The sequence below is a fragment of the Hippocampus zosterae genome, unplaced genomic scaffold, assembly GCF_025434085.1.
Source record: "Hippocampus zosterae strain Florida unplaced genomic scaffold, ASM2543408v3 HiC_scaffold_337, whole genome shotgun sequence".
Taxonomy (NCBI): Eukaryota; Metazoa; Chordata; class Actinopteri; order Syngnathiformes; family Syngnathidae; genus Hippocampus; species Hippocampus zosterae.
Window position 1 is genome coordinate 13220 of NW_026262888.1, and position 20313 is coordinate 33532.

Below are 20313 nucleotides of genomic sequence, written 5' to 3' on the forward strand. Positions count from 1 at the left end.
GATGTCGATATGAAAGACCGGCCCGAATCCTATCGCCGGCATCCCTCGCATGCCAGTGATAAAGGTCAGCAGTTGCTTTAGTTCAGTCTGGTTGAACCTCGCGAGAACATTCCAAAACCAGTGTGTGATTAGGGTCTACTCGTAGACGGCAGTGCTTTTCATGAGCTGGAGATTGATCTTGCCTTCCCCAGTCAGCACTTTAAGGATATCCGCCGCTGTGAATATACGAAGGCAGTTGTATGGCAGGTGCTTGTCAAGTGCCTCTCTCAGTTCCTCCGCCATCCCTTTCCCATACTTTTAGAGGGCCACTCTCTCCAGGTAATCACTAACCCTTGGCTAATCCCATTTATCATCGAATCCTTCGATCGACTAGTCCGGGTTCTATAGGGCCCAGCGCAGAGCACGGTACTCTTAGGGCATGCTTTCGCGGATGTCCTAGAGGTGGATGTGTTCTTTTAAGACGAGCTTTAATAGCAGGATGTCTGGGCTGTAGTTTAGCACGATGTTCTGCAGCAGACAGGTTGCCATGAGCTTTCCTAGCATTTCTGATTCACGAGTGTTTTTAGACAGCACGGAGCCTGAATATCGTGGGCCGAGCATGCCGATCACGTCACGTGAAAGGCCTCCTTGGTCGAGTCCATCCTCGTCGGCAAAATCCATTTCGAGTTTCTTCCTCTTCATCTGCAGTAAGTAGCAGTCGTACTCGTAGCCCCTGACAAGCACGATTTTATCGGTTTTCATGTAGCAATTAAGTTCAAGGGTAATGGTCATTTTCATGGAGAGAGGCAGTTTTTGCATAGGGTTTAATTGTTCCTCCACGTCAATGTAAGTCTTGTAAAGTTTAAGACAGAACCCTTTGATGTTTATATAAAAGGGGTTAGTGTGGTACGCCTAGAAAGACTCGGCTAAACTCTCTCGAAGGATTGCCTGTGGTATTTAAAGTTATTTTGTATGATGTTTATTTATCAGGTTGTTAAGTCCAAATAAAAATATATATTACACAGCCTTTAAGGGTTATAGGTATATGAATGGACTCTTCGGAGTTCTTTCTGTTTCTTCAGAACGATAAAGACGAGAAATTTTTAAAATGCATTTGTTCAAATCTAAAAACGGTTCTAAAGATATTTACGCAAGACTTATTATAAGACTCTTACGAATCCCTCTTGAACTCTCATCATTAAACATTAATTTTCCAAAATATTAAATGCGTTCCTTCTGTTCCTCCATCAAGCTCTTTATCATTTTTTTCTTCAATTTTTAAGAAATTCTCCAATTGTCTAGGATTTTGTTTAATTTGACAAGGAGGTCTTCAACAAATTTCAAAAAGATTTCCACGATCACTTTACAAATGGTTTTTTTATCTTTGTCGAAATGTTCAAGAAGACTATTTAAGAGTTTGTAGTTGTTGTAATTTTCAGGCAAATTATCCATGAGAATGGAGCAGCACTACTAAACCTTTAAAAATGGTAAAATATTCCTAATATCATATTTTAACTTAAGCTCTACCGGAACGATGCATTTCAGAACGAAAATTTAGTATGGCAGACTGACAAATGGCTTATTTGTGAGATGGGACAGCGACCTTAGACAAGGTACTTAATTCCATTCGATCGGATATTTCGCCTTGAGTATTTAGCCAGTCAGCAATTTCATCATTTTCTTTAGAAATTAATCTTTGCTAAAACAAAACGAGGCCTCTTTGTATTGATGACACCTTTTTAGTCTAAATCCAAAAAGACAGGTACTTTATTATCTGTGTCAAACAAAGGCAATCCAGTTGCTTTTTTTGATACAATCTATTTCATCAGCAGCACAATAGATTTTAATAACCGGGGACCTGTCACGTTGCAGATCATATACTTGTAGAGAATTTGATTGAGCACTTCGCTATCTGGCTCAAGGCAAGCAGCAATGAGTAACAACTAAAGACTGTAGTCAGTAGGTATCACCATCGGAACAGTTTTTTGTGTGATTGTTTACCCGACATACACAAATTATGTTTAGCTATGGCTTTACTGGTCACTCGAATCACTTGAAGGACTAGAAATTGACTCAAAGCTTTAAGCGTTTTACGGGATTTCAACAAGCGATTAACTTTCATCGCCAATTTGCAGGCGGCTAGAAGATGAACTGGGGTCCGATTCTTCTCTCAAACCGGATCTTGACTAGGACTATTAGCCTTCGTTATCATCATCTTCGCTATCTTCATCACTCTCTTCGTAGCTGTCGTCTTCGTCACTGTCATCATCATCTGAGCCTGATGTTCCACTCGTTCCTGAAGAATTGTCAGAGTCCTAATTGGATTAGGAACTTTCATATTTATCGAACTAAACGATATTTTAGGAAACGAAGCTAAGATCGTCTGGCAATGAATTTTAACTCGATTCGGAATCACAACGGATTGTTTCCAGGCCTAATTAAAATAAAGTTTTTTGGAGGCTTGGCTTAAGAGAGTTTAATATAACTTATAAATACTGGCGTTTAAATTTCTTCAGATTGTCACATAACTCTTTGAGGAATTATGGACTTTCGCCTTAAGTTTCTAGTTTTTTCAATATTAGGCGATAGTTTTAATAATTTTAGTTTTACTAACTGCCAGGCGTAAACAGAGGCAACAAAAATTTATTCTACCCTTCATCGCTGTCATCCATTGACCCGATGTATTCACTCTCACAAGAATTGTCATTTTCGTCAGCCTCATCATTAGATAATGAAATTTAACTATCGATGTGGCTAGACGAATTAATATTTTCAGAACTAGCGTCCTCCCAGTCTTCCTCATTCTAATTTTATTTTATCTAAAGAATCGTTTACCTTCGTGCCAATTCTTACCGGAGAGGCTACCCTGTTAGACAAGCCTTCACAAAGCAATAATTGTAGGCAAAATGTTATTGCCGCTGTTTTTACCAGCTTGATTTTATCACGGTGTTTATGTTTATCGCTTTATCAATTTAAAATCTTTTACTTGGCTTGCGCATTTGATTAAAAATATTATTGAAATTTAATTAACTTTGTAAGGCAATGATTTCTGGTATATCAAAAGTCAAAAAACCTTTGTGCTGTTTAGTTTATCTTTTAAATAGCTTGGCGAAATTGTGATTATCGTTTGCCTTCTAAAGGCATATGCAATCTTTAACTTTTTATTTATTTTTTTTAGGCGATTTCTTCAAACTCAACGCTAATTTCTTTCCAAAACAGAGGATTTGCCTCTTTAGAAAACATCAATACAGGATGTTTGTTCTTCAGAAAATTGCAAAGAAAATCAATTATTTGACCAGAATTGTTTAACAATTAGTAAAATTTAAGATTGAAATTATTTTTATTAAACCTTTCTTTCATAATTTGTTCAGCGATAGGCAATTTGCTACGGTAAAGCTAATTTAGCAAATGCCACCCTGGTTTTTCAGTCATGCTAATTAAATAATTGTTATTCGAAAAAGGGATCCACATTCGTTTGAAATTTATGTACTCCCCCAAATTCCCTTAAAATTCATAAAATTCTTCACGATGTAAAAGCAAGTCAGGATAAAATTACTGTAACAGATAAAATCTTTAGCTAGCATTGTAATACTGTCCAAGCTAATAACTCAATTTCTTTTTGTGGATCATTTTGATCAATCAATGTGCTAGAGTGACCTGGAAACTGTTTTTAGAATGTTTATAAAGTCTAAATTAATTATTCGAGAGTCGGCTTCTTGTTCCTTTTGTCCTATCCATTTAAGTTTACCTTTAAATACAGATCTATCAGTTATTATGGCTTCTTGAAATTATTGTTCTTAAATTATCACATGTTTCATACAAAGTACTATGGCCGAACAGTTCAAAAAGTTATGATAATCCAAACACTCGCTTTAATGACTTGATATCAATTCCTAGATTAAATGAAAATTAAGTTATAGTCTAACACACGGAAAAAGCAGTTTTCAATACAAACATCAGCATTTCTTTTTTTTAGAACTCAGCTTCGGGTGTTAAAAAATCCTTCAAAAATTATTTTACCTGACTTAAAAACTCTGATTTGATTTAACGGCAGTGTTGAAAATCTAAGCAGGAAAAGTCGTAAGCCTTTTTCCTGATCTTCGATTTGTAGAGTGCCTGCAGGAGCTTAATAACTGGCCTGGTGGGCCACACTTTAGTCTTGGTGCGCCTGAAGATCATGCTCGCCCTCAGGAGCTCGAGCTACCAGTACAGTTCTTATTTCTCGTCGAGGCCGTTGACTATTTTGGTGATGTTCGCGTACTACCTGAAGCGGCCGGTGCTTGAAACAAACTCATGGAACAGTTCCTCAGGCATGTCCAGGTCTTTCGCCTTTAGCACTATTGACACGAACTCGGTCAGCGTCTCAGCTGACACAATCCTCGACGCGACCGAGAAGATGATTTATTTTAATTTCTGGGTCGGCTGGACTTTTTCAAGTGCCTTTTGGGCAAACCTGAATTCCTAGATGATGCGAAGTTCGTTGGTGGGGACGTCCCGGGTTAACTCTTCCAAGCAGGCCACCCACTTCGGCATGGCGAACACCAGCTCAAGCTGCTGTTGATCTGTGAGCAGCGATGCTCTGTTCAAATGCTCAATGGCCTTGGGCTTTGAGGCAGTCGGGCCGGGATAGTCCCTCTCGATCTGCTCGACTGTCTATTTGGCAGTCCAGTCGTTGTTGCTTGTCGTCAAACACACTCTTGCGAAATTCATTATTATATTGTTATCTCAATTTTTTCGGAAGGACTCGAAAAGCACCTCGATGCGGTCGGACTCGGCCTTCCGCTGCTGCTTCAGGCCGCTGCGAGTGCGCTCCAGCTTTTAACGAGACTCTTTTTCAGCGGAGTATTCGTTAAACAGTCGCTATAGGTCTGCTCTGAGGTTGACATTTTCTTGGCGTAAGTAGGTCAGTTCGATGAATGCCTTGCTGGCCTGCTCCTCGATGATGCAGGAGTGTTCTCGCATGGCCAGCAACTCCTTCTGAGTGCGGCCCACCAACTCTTCCCGCTGCCTCTCAAATTCCTGCATCTGAGAAGCCAGCTCCTTCAGGTGATTCTGACGGGCCTACTTGCTCTCTTTTAGTTACTTGCGCTGCTCCTTCAGGGTGTGTTCAGCCCGCTCCAGCTCTCGAGAGAGGCCGACTATTTCCTGTTAGGCTTTCTGCTCGACCCCCTCTGCTCGCTGCACGGCCTGGCCTGCCACCTCCTGCTGAATTGCCAGTTCCTTTGCAAGTGCCTCTAATTTCAGTTCAAGTGTGGTTTTCTCCTCATGGTCTTTAAGGATCTGCTTCTTGGCAGTCATCAGCTCATAGGCCAGCTGGTCGAACCTCATCCTTTACTACTCCGCCTGTCTTTTCAGTCCGAAAATGTCCTTGTGGAGGGCCTTGACACTCTCCTCCAGCTGCAGCCGTTCGCCCTTCACCTTCTTGAGCTCGGCCTCGCTGTGCCTTTCCTCCTCAGAAAAGGATTCACAAAGCTGTTCGACCTAAAGCCGAGCCTTCTGCAGTTCTCCTTTCAGCTTTTTGTTTTTCCTCCTGGAGGAGGGCTACCCGGCCCTTCCCGAATGCCTTGAGCTCACTTTCAAGCTCCTGGTTACGGGCAGTCAGCCCCGCGTTTAATTATTGTCCTTGCTTCAGTCTTTTTGACAGTATCTCGCATTGGGATACTGAGTCGGTCAGCTGCAGCTCGAGTCTTCGAGTGTGCTCGGAAGGGGTTTGTCTGAGCTGCTCGTTCTCCCGCTCTTTCTCCTCGAGCCTTTCCAGGAGCTCGCTGAAACAATCCTTCATCTCCTCGATCCTTACCCGCTGCTGCCTCAACTTGCCCACGTACTCCTTCTCAATCTGCAGCTCCCAGAGGTCTCGGTCTGCAGCCTGGTCAAATTTCTGGTCCATTCAAACTCAAGTTCAAAATTAACCGGTCACCCGTGGAGGGCCTTTTCCCGGGCCAGCACCGAGGCGAGGGGCTAGTTGAGGCAGAGAGACAGGGATGTCGTACAGCGGCGGAACATCGCCGCTGAATTCTGCAGCGCCTCATAGCTTTGCAGTCTTGGGGCTATTCGTCAAGAGTTCTGGAGCGAGGCAGTCTGCACTCGGAGACCGCCAGGGGTTTCTGCTTCTTACTGGGAGAGCTGGTCCTCATGTCGTGGTATGCCTGGGCAGTGTGCTTGATGATGATCTTGTGGCAGGTGAGTGAGGCAGGCTCGCGAAGGGGGTGCTTGCCGTTGCTACGCTCAAGGAGTGCGGCCTTGATAGCCCTGCAACTAAGCAGCTTGAGCAGTTCGGAGGGGTTGTTGGTTTTGGCCTCGCCAAGACGGATGCCATCGAAAGCAAAGGAGTTCATAATCAACTATCGGCACATCATTCCAGCCGACTGTCCATGCTGAAGCGGGGCAGCGGCATGTCCTTGTTCTTCTGGTAGAGGCCCCTTCGGACCAGCTTTCGGGGCTCGTAGAAGGTGTCGTTAGGCCGGTTCATGGTCTTGTAGATGGATCGGACTAGCCTCCTGTTCTCGACTTCGATGTCGTGGACCCTGTTGTATGCCTGCTTGTAACTGTTCACTTTGCGCGGCAAAGCGGGTAGCCTGAGGTTGCGCTGGCTTATGTGCACCAGCTTATTGAAGAGGATTGTGTTGGCCACGTGAATCTCGTAGTTGTTCAGCACGTCGGACTTGCGGGTGGAGGCCCTGCGCTTAACGGGCCCCCTTTCGGGCTTCTTTGGACAACTCTGGATTTACTCGATGCGCTTGATATACCGCTCATAGTTAATCTCCCGCTCCTTGGTGGCAAAGCTATTATGCGAAAACATAGAAATCAAGCTGAAAGTCTTTCGCATATTAAATTGCACTCCGAAGAATATTGGATTTTTGATTATTCTAGTTGTCAATGCATCTGTTGTCCGAGCTGTGCGGGGCCTGCCAGGGGCTGGAGGGGACGGGTATGCGCCTGTCCCCCAAGGAGCTGCTTTCGGGCAGCAGGGTGGAGCAGACCGCCACCAGGGCTGACTTCACTCCGGAGGTTCAACAAAACGAAAAATGGCAAAATGAGTGGCTCAAAAGTCTACTGGAGGGTGCCGGACTCGAGTCGTACTATGGGCTGCTGGCGGGGTTCGGGCTGAGGAGTGAAGAGTTGGTTAATTTGAAAGAGGAGCAGCTCAAGCAGGCAGGAGTCACTTCCATCGGCCACCGGAAACGGCTGATGAAGCACCTCGCCCAATCGGCCCTAAAAGTGCCCGAAACGGTGGTGCCCTCAGGCCCCTCCTGCCTAAAAGAGACACTCTCAAAGCTGGGCCACTCGTAAGAATTGTTTATTCCCTTTGAATAAATCAAGCTGGGCGAGAAGGTGGGGGAGGGATCTTTCGGGAAGGTCTACAGGGGCAGATGGCTTGGCAAGGCAGTCGCAATCAAGGTGCAGCACTCTCACATCGACTTCGAGGATTGTCTGCGGGAGGCGGAGGTCATGCTGCGGGTGACCAGTCCCTTCTTCATCCTGTGCATGGGGCTGACCATGACACCAGAGGGGCTACTGGGACTAGTCACGGAGTATGCTCAGCTGGGCTCACTGTTCCACCAGCTGCACCGGAAGAAAAGGGTGTTTTCTCAGGCCGAAAGTCTCAAGATTGCAGAACAGACTCTGCGGGCACTTGCAAGTTTGCATGGACAGGGCTTTTTCCACTGTGATGTCAAAAGCAGCAACATTCTCCTTGACGAAGCTTGCAACGTCAAACTTTGTGACTTTGGGCTGTCTAAACCCTGCAGTGTCCGGAGCACAGGCCGCATTGGCACGCCTTCCTACATGGCCCCTGAACTCTCGACCGGAGGCAGGTTCACTTCCAAGTGTGACGTCTACAGCCTGGGGGTAGTGCTGCTCGAGCTGTTAGGGCACAAGCCTTCCACCAAGGAGAACCTGCCGACGAACGGCAGCCGGGTCTGCCAACTGGCCCAGCTGGCCACTCTGGCCGATCCCCGCTCCCGGCCCTCGATCAAAGACCTGCTTGGTAAGATTGAACAGCTTCAGAATACCATGATTATATCAAGTTGACATCTGCATATTTGTACTCAGGGTTTGTTGGGCTCGAAAAGTGCCTGCAGCAGGGTCAGTTCCCGTCCTCGCCGGGTCGGCAGGTTCACCAGCCAGCTTGCCATCCGCTTCGAGCCCTTCTTGGCAGGCCCGGCCTGTAGGTTCTCTTTGGCCTTCAGCGCGGGCCTGCGCCGGAGGCCAGGCAGGCAGTTTGGCATCAGAACGGGCTGCTGATTGATATAGGGCAGGGAACACGAGTGTCCTTATCGAGGCGAGTTCGACCTTGCCCGTCGTCTTTAAGTATGGGGTACTGGCTTTCGAGAGACAGGCTAGACTCGCCAGTCTTCAGCAGCCTGTTCCTAGAGTTGGAGCAGGGCCAGAACAGCAGAACGCCCCTCCATAAATAAAATTGCCTGATTTATCGCAACCGATAATAGTTAGTGTTTAATCCTTTGCCACGGCATGGTCCATGGGTAATTCTATACGAGTCAGTCCTAATCAGAAGCATTTATAATTGAGGATGCAGATTATGAAGAAGAAAATCGTGATGCTGGGAGACCAGTCCGTTGGGAAAACCAGCATCATCAACCGCCTTGTGTTCGACAACTTCACCGGCAGCGAGCAGCCCACCGTGGGGGTCGACTTCGTGTCGAAGACCATCAACGTAGACGACAAGACTATCCGCCTGCAGCTGTGGGACACGGCCGGGCAGGAGCGCTTCCACTCTCTGATCCCCAGCTACATAAAGGACAGCTCGATCGCCATCATCGTCTTCGATATCGCTTGCCAGGAAAGTTTCGCCTCCCTAAACAAGTGGATCAATGACGTGCGCGAGGAGAGGGGCGACGCGACCACCATCTACGTGCTCGGCAACAAGCTGGACCTCGCAGATTCGCGGGTGGTGAGCACCGCGGAGGCCACGACCTTCTTGCAGAAGGAGAGTATTTAGTACTACGAGGTAAGCGCGAAGACTGGGGAGAACGTCATCCACTTTTTTAAGAACCTGTCTGAAAAGCTGAGCGGTGGAAAGAAGGGCAAGGAGGATGGCAAGTCCGAGGAGAAGGAAGGCGTGGCCCTGCGCAACCCCGCGACGGGCACTAGGCCCTAGCAGAGGAGGGGCTGCAGCTGCTGATCATAATCCGGATCTGTATAACGGATTTCGTAATTCGACGGTTAGATGCACGAGCCTGAACCCCGCAAGGACTGTCACACGGAGGATAGCACTGAGGACGAGATGCGCGCCTTCGAGAAGCAGATCGAGCAGCGCAAGGACAAGGTCCGCAACTCTTTCAATGAAATCTCCAGCCTTCTCGAGAGGTTCAAGATGGACGACCACAGGAGCGAATTCCGACTGGACCGGCCTGACTTCGGAGAGATCTCGTCCGTCTAGATGAGGGACTCGGAGCAGCTGTACAAGAGCCTGGATGACCCCCTCTACCCAGAAGAAAACCTGCTGGTGCCCAAACGCTCGCACACCATGCTCAAAGACATCTGCAGCCAGCTCTAGCAGAAGATTCTCAAGTACAACAGTTCGCTCAAGGCCATCGAGGAAAACCGGAGAAAGTCTAAAACGCCGGGTCGCACACGCATCGAGGAGAAGAAGTTCGACTAGCCCTGCACTCACATCAGCCCGTTGACTAACCTGGCTCTTGCTGGCAAGGAAAATGGCCCGCACAACCGTATGAGTCCCTCTTCCAAACGCTCTCAGAAGAAGCTGCGACTGGAATTCGAGGAGCGCGCCAAGCCGGAGGAGGAGCACAACCCGAGCCACGACCTGTGGTACTAGATGAAGAGCAAAGAGCTGGAGACGATCATCACGAACCACAAGATGCCTGCCTTCTTAAAGAACACTAACTCCTTTGTATGGAAAATTGAGAAAAGCCAGAAGAGAAGCCCTACTCCTGTTGCCAAGCCCAGGCAGAGCTCACCGGCCATGCGGGCAGTCAGAAAGGCGATGCCGCGGGTAAAGGGCAGTCCTTCGACTCTAGTGAGGGATCGCCGCTCCTCTCCCTCGCAGCTGGCCCGGCTGAAATCCGGTGCGGGGCAGCTTCGGCGGACGTCTTTGAGCCGCAACACTCTGGCCTGCTTAAACGTGAGGGTCTCGCCGATTCGAGGACGCAGAGTGGACGTGTCGAAGAGCCTGGAGAAACGGAGCATCGGATGCGCGGAGAAGGAGTGGCGGTGCCGGTGACGTGAGTGAGGATGTTCATCGTTCTATTTCCTCGAGCTCGGCCAGGAAGCACTTGGTGAGCTCCTTGTGTGCTTTGAGGGCCTTTTGCAGGTGCGTGATTTTGCGGTACAGGGAGTTCTCGCTGAGGAAAAGGAGCAGGTTGATCACGCGGATCTCTTAGTGGTTGATCAGCTCGTTGTAGCTCACGTATTGTCCGAACAGGTTCACGGCCAGCACCCCCTGCGCCAGCCGTAGGTCCAGTAGCTCCATCCCAGTGGTCTTCGAGATCAGCGGAAGGAAGGTCACGATCAGGGGCGTAGCAGGATCGCTAGCGGGGCAGGTGGCAGGGTCAAAGAGCTCCCAACAGGGCACGAAGCGGTAGGGCTGGCGCTTGGGGGACATGTAGCGGGAGAAGAGCAGGGCGGCATAGTAGACCAATTTGTCCTTGACCGCCTTAAAAGCCTCACGCTCGGTAGTTAGTTCACCGATGATATTGTTGAGGGTGTAGCTAATGTCACGCCTGATGCGCAGCTCGGTCAGGAAGAAGATGTTGCCCATCGACCGGAAGTTGGACAGGTAGTCTTCAGCCCGCTCCTTGCGGTGGCGGATCATGAACATGTGTCGCTCTCCGAAGAAGTACACGCCGTCCTTCTTCAGCTCCAGGAAACTGCGGACCATGCTCAGCAAGTTGTTTACGATGAAGTCGATGCTGTCCCGGTTGTTAGTCGTGGAGGGCACGATCAGGTTGGCGTACTTCATCGTGGGCTCAATGAAGTCCAGGTAGGCCGGCCGCACGAACTTGAAGTACTGGGTGACCACGCCCTCGAAGGTGCGTCCGCGCTCCTTGATGTCGCGGTTGACTCTGCGGCAGAACCGGATGTCGTTGTCGCAGTTGACGTAGATTCGGTACTTCATCATCTTGCGGATCTGTTCGTCGTTGAACACGAAGATGCCCTCGAAGAAGATGACGTCCGCCCCGGCCTCCAGCTGCACTTCTCCGATCCGACTGTGCGTCTTGAAGCAGTACTGCGGAAGCTTGCAGGCCTCGCCTCGCTGCAGTCGCTCCAGCACTTTGCGGGCCATGTCCATGTCCAGGGCGTCTGGGTGGTCGAAGTTGTACTGACCTGGATCGACCCCGGGACCCAATGGCTTATAGAAGCAGTCGAGGGGAATGATGAGCGTCTTGAGTCCCTGCTCAAGGGAAATCATGTCAGCGATAGTTCCGCAGATGGAGGTCTTGCCAGAGGCACTACCCCCGCTGACTCCCACCAGGATGCTCGGCCTGATTTCCTCGGACTTTTTTCGGTTCAACAACATATCCGCCATATCTGCGTATTAATTTATCCGGCAAATTCTTTTGAGATATGATAAGTGTCATTCTGGATCAAGAGCGCTTCACCTTTTTCAGCGCTCGCCCCCGTGCCCGCTGGGCCATGGCCTTGGCTTGGTCCAGCTCATAGGCAGAGGCACACAGGCCGCGGAGGCAGTCACTCACCAGAGCCTCTTCGTCCAGCTTCGCCAGTGGCAGTCTAGCAGTCCATTCTTCCATCGCCCTGTCTACCATGTCCTCGCACAGCTATCCGATGTCTTAGGTTATAGTCGGGGGCACTGTCGGCCTCAGGCTGGCAACCAACTTCTGCTTCAATTCAGGGATCAGTTTTTATGGGTTATGCTCCTTCAGGAAGAGGTTGAAGTTCTTTGCGACTGTGCAGATGAACAGCACACGGGCTTTCCGGTGGAACGCGCTTTGTAGGTCTCTGTCCAGCAGGAACTAGACAGAGGGCAGAAGCAGGGGCTCTGACTTGACCAGCTACGACACCTCATGGGGGTACTTGCTCAAGACGACAGTGGCTAGCACTCCCAGGCACGTGGCCTTTAACCCTTAAGCCTGCGCTGCTCTCAGCCCCTCCATGACACATCCGCAGATATCCGTGGCTGACTTTTGCAGGCAGGTGAATGTTTGAACAGCATGGCTGCAAATGAGACAGAGTTCCAGGTAGCGTTTGTATTCGTACGAAAGCTTGAGAGTGCCGGAATGGTAGAGTCGAAGGCAGACGAAGGCCAGCTTCAGGATCCCTTGGAGCAATTCAGGCTATTCGAACTGGAGAGTCCTGTGTCTGAAGCATCCCCAGAAAACCGGGAAAAAGTCAGCAGGCTCTTAAATTGGGACTTCCTGCAGATGAGTAAGCAAGCTCCTCAAGAATTCAGGAACCTGACTGCACCTGTCTAGCAGCAGGCCGGCCAGCTACAGCAGCCGCCCGATTTCTCTCCTTTCGTGGATGGTGCTCGTCAGCATGTTAATGTCCTGTTCAAAGAAAAAATAATTCTTCTGAAGGGTTTCTTCTTGTCCCAGCACTTTCTCTAGCAGATCAAAGCAGTGCTCGTAGATTAGAGACCCTTCCCCCTGCACGGATGTCCTGTGCTCGACCAGGATCCGGCTGATGGTCGCCTTCACGATTCGGGCCGAGTATCTCTCGACAATGTCCGGGAATGAGTCGATCACCTCTGCCACGAGCATCACATACTCAGGCATCCTGCAGTGTCCCAGCCCCTAAACAAGTCGATGTGCAAGATCGTACAGCCCGCTCTCAACCTTTTCTTTCGCCTCCTTCTTGCTGATGATTTCCCTCAGCACAAAGATGCTGTTGAGAGAGATGGCCTCTTCCCCCTCACCCGCCATTCGCAGCAGGAACTGCAGGTGCGCCTGGAACTGCGCCTCGTTGCGATCGTACAGCACAGGCAGGTACTGCCCGATAAAAGAGAGGTAGCGCATAAAGCTTTCACCGGCTGTTAGAAGCTGATCTCTCCTGGACTTGATGAACCTTTAGAGTTCGGCTTTGAGGTCGGGCCGGCCTGAGACGGGCTTGCTCAGAATTGACAGCATCAACAGGACTGTCTCGCGGTCCTTGTCGAAGTGCTCAACCAGCACCCGAAAGATGCACGGCAGACTCCCGCTGATCACAGTGGCGATACGCAGCAAAAGCTCAGCAGCCTCGCATTATGCTGTCTGGCCTCTGCGGTCCTCAATGAGTTCGATATCTCTGTATAGATACTATGATGGGTTTTCCCTTAGCAGCAGTTCAGACTTGGCCTGCGCGAGGGTGGGAATCACTAACCCCTGAAGCAGGTAGGGCCAAGCCTCACTGTACTCGAAGTAGAGCACCGTCAGCCTTGCCCCTGTTGCCAAGGTGCCCAGCCTGGAGGACAGCTCTTTGCCTGTAAACCTCCAGACGACCGTCAGCTCTCTGAACACGTGCTTAACAAACTCCGAGAAATGAGCATTCCTCTCGAAGTACATGACTGGGTCTTTCACCTGATGCTCCGCGATAGACTCGATTTCAAAGGCGAGCGTATAGGCTTCTTTAAAGCATTTCATGTTTTCCCTGAGCAAGCGGGATTGCAGTCTGCTTTCGGGGAGCACGCTAGTATGGTGGTGGCAGTCGAGGACGTAGGATAGGATGGCAGGACTGTTGAAAAGAGCTGGGCGAGAGTCTCGATCGCTGAGCAGCAGATTGATCGACCGGCTGAGAGACACAAGCCTTGGCAAACTGAGCTCGTGAAAAGCTGGTTGTTCGCAGGTCGCTGCCAGCAAAGAGATGATCTCCTGGATCAGTCCTTCGTTTCTGTAGTTCAGTCCGTAGGCCGCGAATTGAGCCAGAAATAAGACGTCAAACTGCCTGGCCGACTCCCATAATACCGCGATGTGTTGGTTGTGCTCCAGGATCCGCTCTAGTACCTCTAGCCAGCGCGCATCTTCTAGGCCGATGGCCCTGGCGAGGTAGGGCACGACCACTTGGGCCTAGACAATGGTGATGGGCTGCGTCCTCGCGATAGCGTAGGCCATCGCAAAGCCATCTGGGCATGGATTTTCCAAGCAGGAGGTCATTGATTGTCTTTACATGTCAAAAATTGGCTACTGTAATCAGATTTCAAGCGATGGAGAAGGGAAGGAGTGGGAAAACGGAAAGTTTGATTGGAGGGGAAATTTGAAAGATCATAGATTCCCAAAGCCCGGATTGTTGGGAAGTTCAGTTGGTAGGGAATTCGATAATGTGCACAAAATCTTTTAGTTGATTTTATGAAATATTTAAAAAAGGTTAATTCGATCATGAGATATCAGAAATGCAGTCGCAGGCCCTGTATTCTTTCACGATAGCTTTAATGATCCTCCAGCCTTCCTGCAACTGTTCAGTTTTGTTCTTCGCTTTAAATCGTTGTAGGGCTTCGGGAGGGTAAATCGCCTCGATCATCAGCAAAAATACTTTGGCGAATTGGGCTGTGCAGCGCGAGATTGATGACAGATCTTCGTTGGGATCACAGAAAGACTGGAAGACTTCCTGCGCGTTGGCTTAGGCCCGTCCAAAAGCAGCCCGCCGCGGATATTCATTCTGCATAAATTCTTCCAACCGAGATGAGTCTAGTCCCGATTTTTCATTCCATCCAAACTAGCTGGTCATTCTGCCTGGTGCTGGATCGCCAGGAGCTTGCTCGCGGTTAAGTTTCAAGCCGCTCGCCATTTCGAATTGCAACTTTTTTGTTTGCCCCTTACTTAAAGCCAATTTTTCTGGCCTCTTTGATTTTCACTTCGGCATGAGAATTTATCGCTAACAATCGTTTAACTTCAAGGTTTAACATCTTGTTCGAGTGTTGAAGCCCGCTGATTTCTTCACGGAATTAATTGGTCCGCTTAGTTTCTTGGTTTATCTGTTAAAGCATTTGCTGGAGTCTTTGCCTCTGAAAGTTTTTGTTTACTTAAGGGCCTTTTCAGCATTAGCTTTCATTTCCTGGGCTTGCTTCTCTCACACTCTCGCATTACTTCTATTTTTCTTTGACAACGGTTCTTTAATGGTCCAACTGCTGACTCAAATTTCGCATCTTCTTCGGCCTAAAAAGTCAGCTGTTTCTCTAGTTTCTCGCAACGGTCTTTGCTTTGATACAAAATCCCATTTTCTTCTTTCAATTTCCGAGCATGCTCTTTTTCAAACAGCAACTGTTCCTTGAGGTAGTCCAGGTCGCCTTTCAGCTAACAATTCACCCGTCTTGACCGGTCGATTTCTTCATAACAGGATTTGGCCTCGAACAAGGTGCCTTCTCGTCAGCCATGCACCTTAGCATCATGTCGTGTCGGTCACGATCCTTTTAGGAAATCAAATAAGCTCGCCTCGGTACTGCTCTGCCTTGATCAGCAAGTCTTCGCGCTCCTTTTCCAGATTCCAATATCCGTACATTCTTTGACAGCCATTTCTTTTCGAGCAGCATTTTACAGCTCGGAACATGCTACCCAGGGCTTATCGAATGTTCGCTGGGAAGGCCCACAGTCAAGCCCGTCCTCGAGAGAAGAAAATGACTCGTCAGTGCTATTCGAACGATAAGGGTACGAGCCATAAAACATTTTTATTTTTGAATGATGCGTTAGCTTTTTCAAATATGTTTAAACCATATATATTCCTTCTTTAAGAGTGTTGAACATCCATTATGATGTCAGTTGTATTTTGCAAGATCTGGAAATAATGGATTAAATAAGAATATCAGAAAAATACTCTAAATTGAACAACCTGCAGATGTTCGGAGACAAATCGATCTTTTTGTGAGACCAGTTACGAAAACAGTTTTTATTATTCTGGCCTTGGGCAATAATTCGGGTCGTATGACATATTCAGGTTTTTTACAGAGTTGAAACACCCGTACTAAAATCGTTGACCTGCTTTGAATCCGCTAAAGGAAAGGACTTATGCTTTTCTTGCAATTTCGCTATGAAAGTGATACGGACCTTATTACTCGATTAGTCTTAAACTGCCGGGCACAAAAGAAGTTAGCTAGGAATTCATTTTCCCCCAGCCCTCCAAAGTTTCATTGTAAGCCTATCAATTCAATGTTTCGGGTCAGAGCCCTCACAACAATTCAATTTTTGCTTTGAATCAGTCAAATTTTCATCAGCTAAGCCCACAGCTGCTGTACGATCTCTCTACTCAGATGACATCCTCTACCTGCCTGTCCGTGTCATTTGGGACTGGCGCATGGAGGGAGCGACGCGTTCCTTCCACTTCCTGAAGCCTAAACTGGCCGCCATCTGCATAAGGGTCATTTTTATTGATCAAAATAAATATTCAAACCGATAAGATTGCATTCATTATTTATTGATGTCAAAGGAAGAGAGTGAGAGTGGTTGTCAAAGCCTTATTGCTCGAATGGAAGATCACACCAGGAAAAGCGCAGATATACGGTCAAAAGTTATTCAAATCGATCCTTTCATTCGGAAGAAAGACTCGCCCAGGCTACTTCTCGAGGCAGCCCGATAATTAGTGAGCTTTAGTGAAGAGTGTGATAAGCTCAACCTCGATGACAAGGTAAAGGTAAGTCGGTTTCTTTTTCAGCTTGTACAAGAGGGGATCACGATTCTTGAACTTCTTTGCCAGCATTGCCAAGAGGACTTCGGGGATATTGCTGCAGGGCTGGTCAACATGATGCACTGCAACGTTATTCTTCAGGACGTGACTTACTTCAATACCATCGAGATCTTGTACTTGATGCAGCTTCAATATCTCTAAGAAAATGGTAAACCCGCGGACGCCCTGGTCCGAGCTAATACTGCCATTTAGAAGGCTGCTGAGTTGAGAAAAATCCATGAAAACGACCCACCCATCCCAGATTACATTTAAAAAACAATTTCAAACTTCGTTTTTACCTTTAAGGCTCAAGCATTGAAGTACAAGCTCCAGAGTGGTGCAACCTCGCCCGCTGACTGGAAGAAGAAATTAGACGAAGAATTTGCAACTGCTGACAAAAATGTTAAAACTGAGGCGATCCTTGAAGGATTAAGATACAGATTACTAACTGAAAATGAAAATCGATTTACTCGCAAATATCCAACTTGGAGATAGCAAGCTTTCCAGCAAGTTGTTGACTCAATTCAGAAGTAGATTAAGGATATCGCAACCGGACTAAAACAACAGCAACAAAAGCTTGAGCTGGAGTCTTTGATCCGTTCCAGCCCTGAAAACAAAAATGAAATAATTGCTAAAAAAAGGGAGCTGTAACAAAATTCTATTAAGGAAAAGGCATGGAGGGCCCTAGCAATTTAGATTCCTCTGAAGTTGCACGTGGAACTGATTGGCATTGCTGCATAGCTCAAACACAAGTCATTCCAGGAGCTGTATGACAGCGCGAAAATAAGAGTGCAACTGCGAAGGTATGAGATGCAGTACATCAACGACCTCAATATACTGTACTCACGTAAACCCGAACGCCAACATTCCAAATGGGTTCTAAGTCATTGAGCCAGAACTCAATGTCAGCAATTTGATGTCGTAACTAGCCGCCTATAGGCTAACCAAGGCTGCTGAAATCTAAGGGAGTAGTAGCGCTCCGCCTCCCGCTGATATCAAAAAGGGGTCAAAGGAAAAAGAAAAGGAAATCAAAAAAGAGTAGCCTAAACCCCAAGGGTACACTGAAGAAGAGCTTTAGAGAATTAAGCATAAATTTGTCAAGCTGCTCGTTAAAAGGGAGTCATTAGCCGACTCAAATTCTGCAGCAGTTGGACGTGGTTATAGGAGACCAGGAGTTTGGCCCCCAGGACGGTAGGTTTGCGGGGTGGCGTAAGATCGCCGTGCCTCAAGTTTCGAGCCACGCTTAGACTTGTGCCCAGGAGGGCGAAATTCCATACTTAGTTTTTAAGTTGGCGTAAGATGAGATTGAGGACTTAATTGTGGACGTAAAAATACTTATAGGTGAAGATCCTTTAATCCCATGCGATTTAGGCTATGAGAAAATAGCCTTTGACTTGAGGATGAATGGGTCTTCTCCTAAAAACAACAATTCCTGTATCTAACTTTCAAGCGCGATCGCGAATTTTTCATCAATGCCAAAGAACTTAAGCTTTTTTATGCTTTCTGGAAGCTTGAGTAGAGCTTTGGTAAGAAGGAATGTAAATCTTTGCAGTCGTAACAGGAATTAAGACTCGATTTGAATTACGACATTAAGGCGCTGGATGAAGTGGCCGACTGCTTGATGGAGTGCGCGGAAAAGGCTGAGGTCATGGCCGAAAGGACCTAGATCCTATGCTCAGTTGGCTTCCTGCTGTGGGAGAAATACGCCCGGCGTCAGCTGTTACAAATTAAAGCACTCCAGAAGGAGAGACTGGAGCAGACTCTGGGCATGAAGATTTCTCAGACTTTAGGGAAGTGCTGGGCAACTGCACAAGCGTCTTCATCAATGTTCTCACGGCCATCAGCAAGGTGATATTGCAAAGTCCCAAAAGCGACATTCTGCTAAACTACAAAGTGGTTCTCGAACTAGTCAGGCTGCTTTAGCCTCGGGGTCATTTCATGCTCGCCACACAGCTCCTGCAGGAAACTATCCTTCGCCTAGAAGACTATAGGGATTGGACATTCCGTCCAGGAATTACAGAGTCACATCGCCCGTTTCTTCCATACTCTGCAACTGCTGATTATCACTTGGCCTCCAACCACCTCCGATTACTAAAAGAAAAATATTCAGAGCAGAAAAAGAAAATTTACTTGTCTTCAAAGAGCGACCCAGCAAATAAATGGCACCTGAAGAAATAGCTAAATTCGAGTTTGAAATGCTCAAATCGATCAAGGTGGAGGAAAGCGAGGAGGATCAGTTATCGTTCGAGAGGCCCTTCGACCCGTACACACAGCTACTCGCCGGCATCGGACTGATCTTTACAGCACTTATTTCCGAGTCTGGATCAAACAAATATAAGTCGAAAAGAGTGATCTTTTCAAACAGACGCAGCAGGAGAGATGCGAGCTTGAGGCCCACGCTTCCAAGAAGGATGAGACGAAGGTGGACAAGAACGCCAAGAAAGGAATGCTGACCTCGAATCTTTACACCAAGCACGCAGCCAGCTTAATACGCTCGCGAAAGCAGTCGTAAACAAAATAGGTCTTGCACATGGGTCTGCGGAGGTTTAGGCGAAAACGAATCTCGAAGCCCTCCATAACACCTTAATTGCAAGTGGTAAGCTCGAGCCGCCACGACCCCGGATCGAGGGCAGGCTCAGCACGCTCAGAGAACAGTGTAACAAGAATACGTACTGCCAAGCTCTGCTCTCGATCAGCATGGCGCTGGGCAACAAGAAGCAACCCTAGCAAAAGTACCTGCTCAGTGAGGCGATAAGGCTGGTCCGGCAGGCCATCGACGAGGAGCGAGCCATCATCGAGGATTCTTATGGTCGGGCCTACCTTATCCTGCAGAATAATTCCACTCTTAGGGCCAGGCATCTCCAGGGGCTCGGGGTTGATCATCGAAAGACCCCAGTTCCTCCGGTTCTGATCAATCGCGGGAAGGACTGGATCGACCTGCTGGTGCCAGCCTTTGTGCCCCTCGTCCATGAGCGGGACGTGACAGTCCGCACTCTCAAACAGCAAATCCGCTCGATCAGCCTGCACGGCAAAAAAAGTGCGCACGGAGTGAATGTCAGCCTCACCTGCACTTCTCTCAACAACACTGGCAAGCATCACTAGCCAGGCTAAATTGTGCGAGTAGACGGGCTGGACGAAAACTAAGCCTACTGCTTCGCTGTGGCAGCCTGGGACGCCAGGAACGAAGTCAGCGGGGGCATCGGTGAAACAGGGATCACAGTGGCAACTGTCTTGCCTCTCCTACCCTACCAAATCGCGAGCCGAACCGCAAAAGTGGCCATTCAACTTGGAGAGTTGGCGTTAGCTGAGTAAGCTGCTAAAATACCAATCAAGCACTATACCACCAAGAGCCACATTCTAGATAAGGCCAGACTCTTTGCAGACAGCAGAAAGTACTGTCTGGTCCTGGACGAGGATAAACTTCGGTTCTTGTCGGTGATCGAGGTTAAGGCACTTGCCGAGGCCTTTGTGGTTATGGCCCATGTATTGAGGAAGAGGCTAGCTGAAGAGGAGAGGATCAAGCCCATCTCGCAACAAAAGATCAAACTTGAAATGATCAACCACTTGATCTTAGCTGCCAGGCTAAGCTTCAGCCTCGAAAGCCCGCCCTCCTCGCTGATGCAGCTGCTGCTCTTGGCCAGCGAGTAGATGAACGAGTGCTCCGCTCTGCTGAGTGTCATCGCCACCAGACCCAGTCGGCTGCTGCACGGCCAGACGCGAATCGAGCTGTTTAAGTTCCTGGGACAGAGGCTTAGCGGCCCTGCTCTT

General features: G+C 48.2%; 1 protein-coding gene across 1 annotated transcript; it reads left to right on the plus strand.

The window, feature by feature from the left end:
• The first annotated feature begins 1024 nt into the window (after positions 1-1024).
• On the plus strand, positions 1025-9379 carry LOC127594966 (ras-related protein Rab-6A-like). Its single transcript, XM_052056686.1, is given in 4 exon segments — positions 1025-1042; positions 1723-1776; positions 8516-9076; positions 9167-9379. Coding segments are annotated over 4 exon segments (846 nt in total).
• Positions 9380-20313: the final 10934 nt, after the last annotated feature.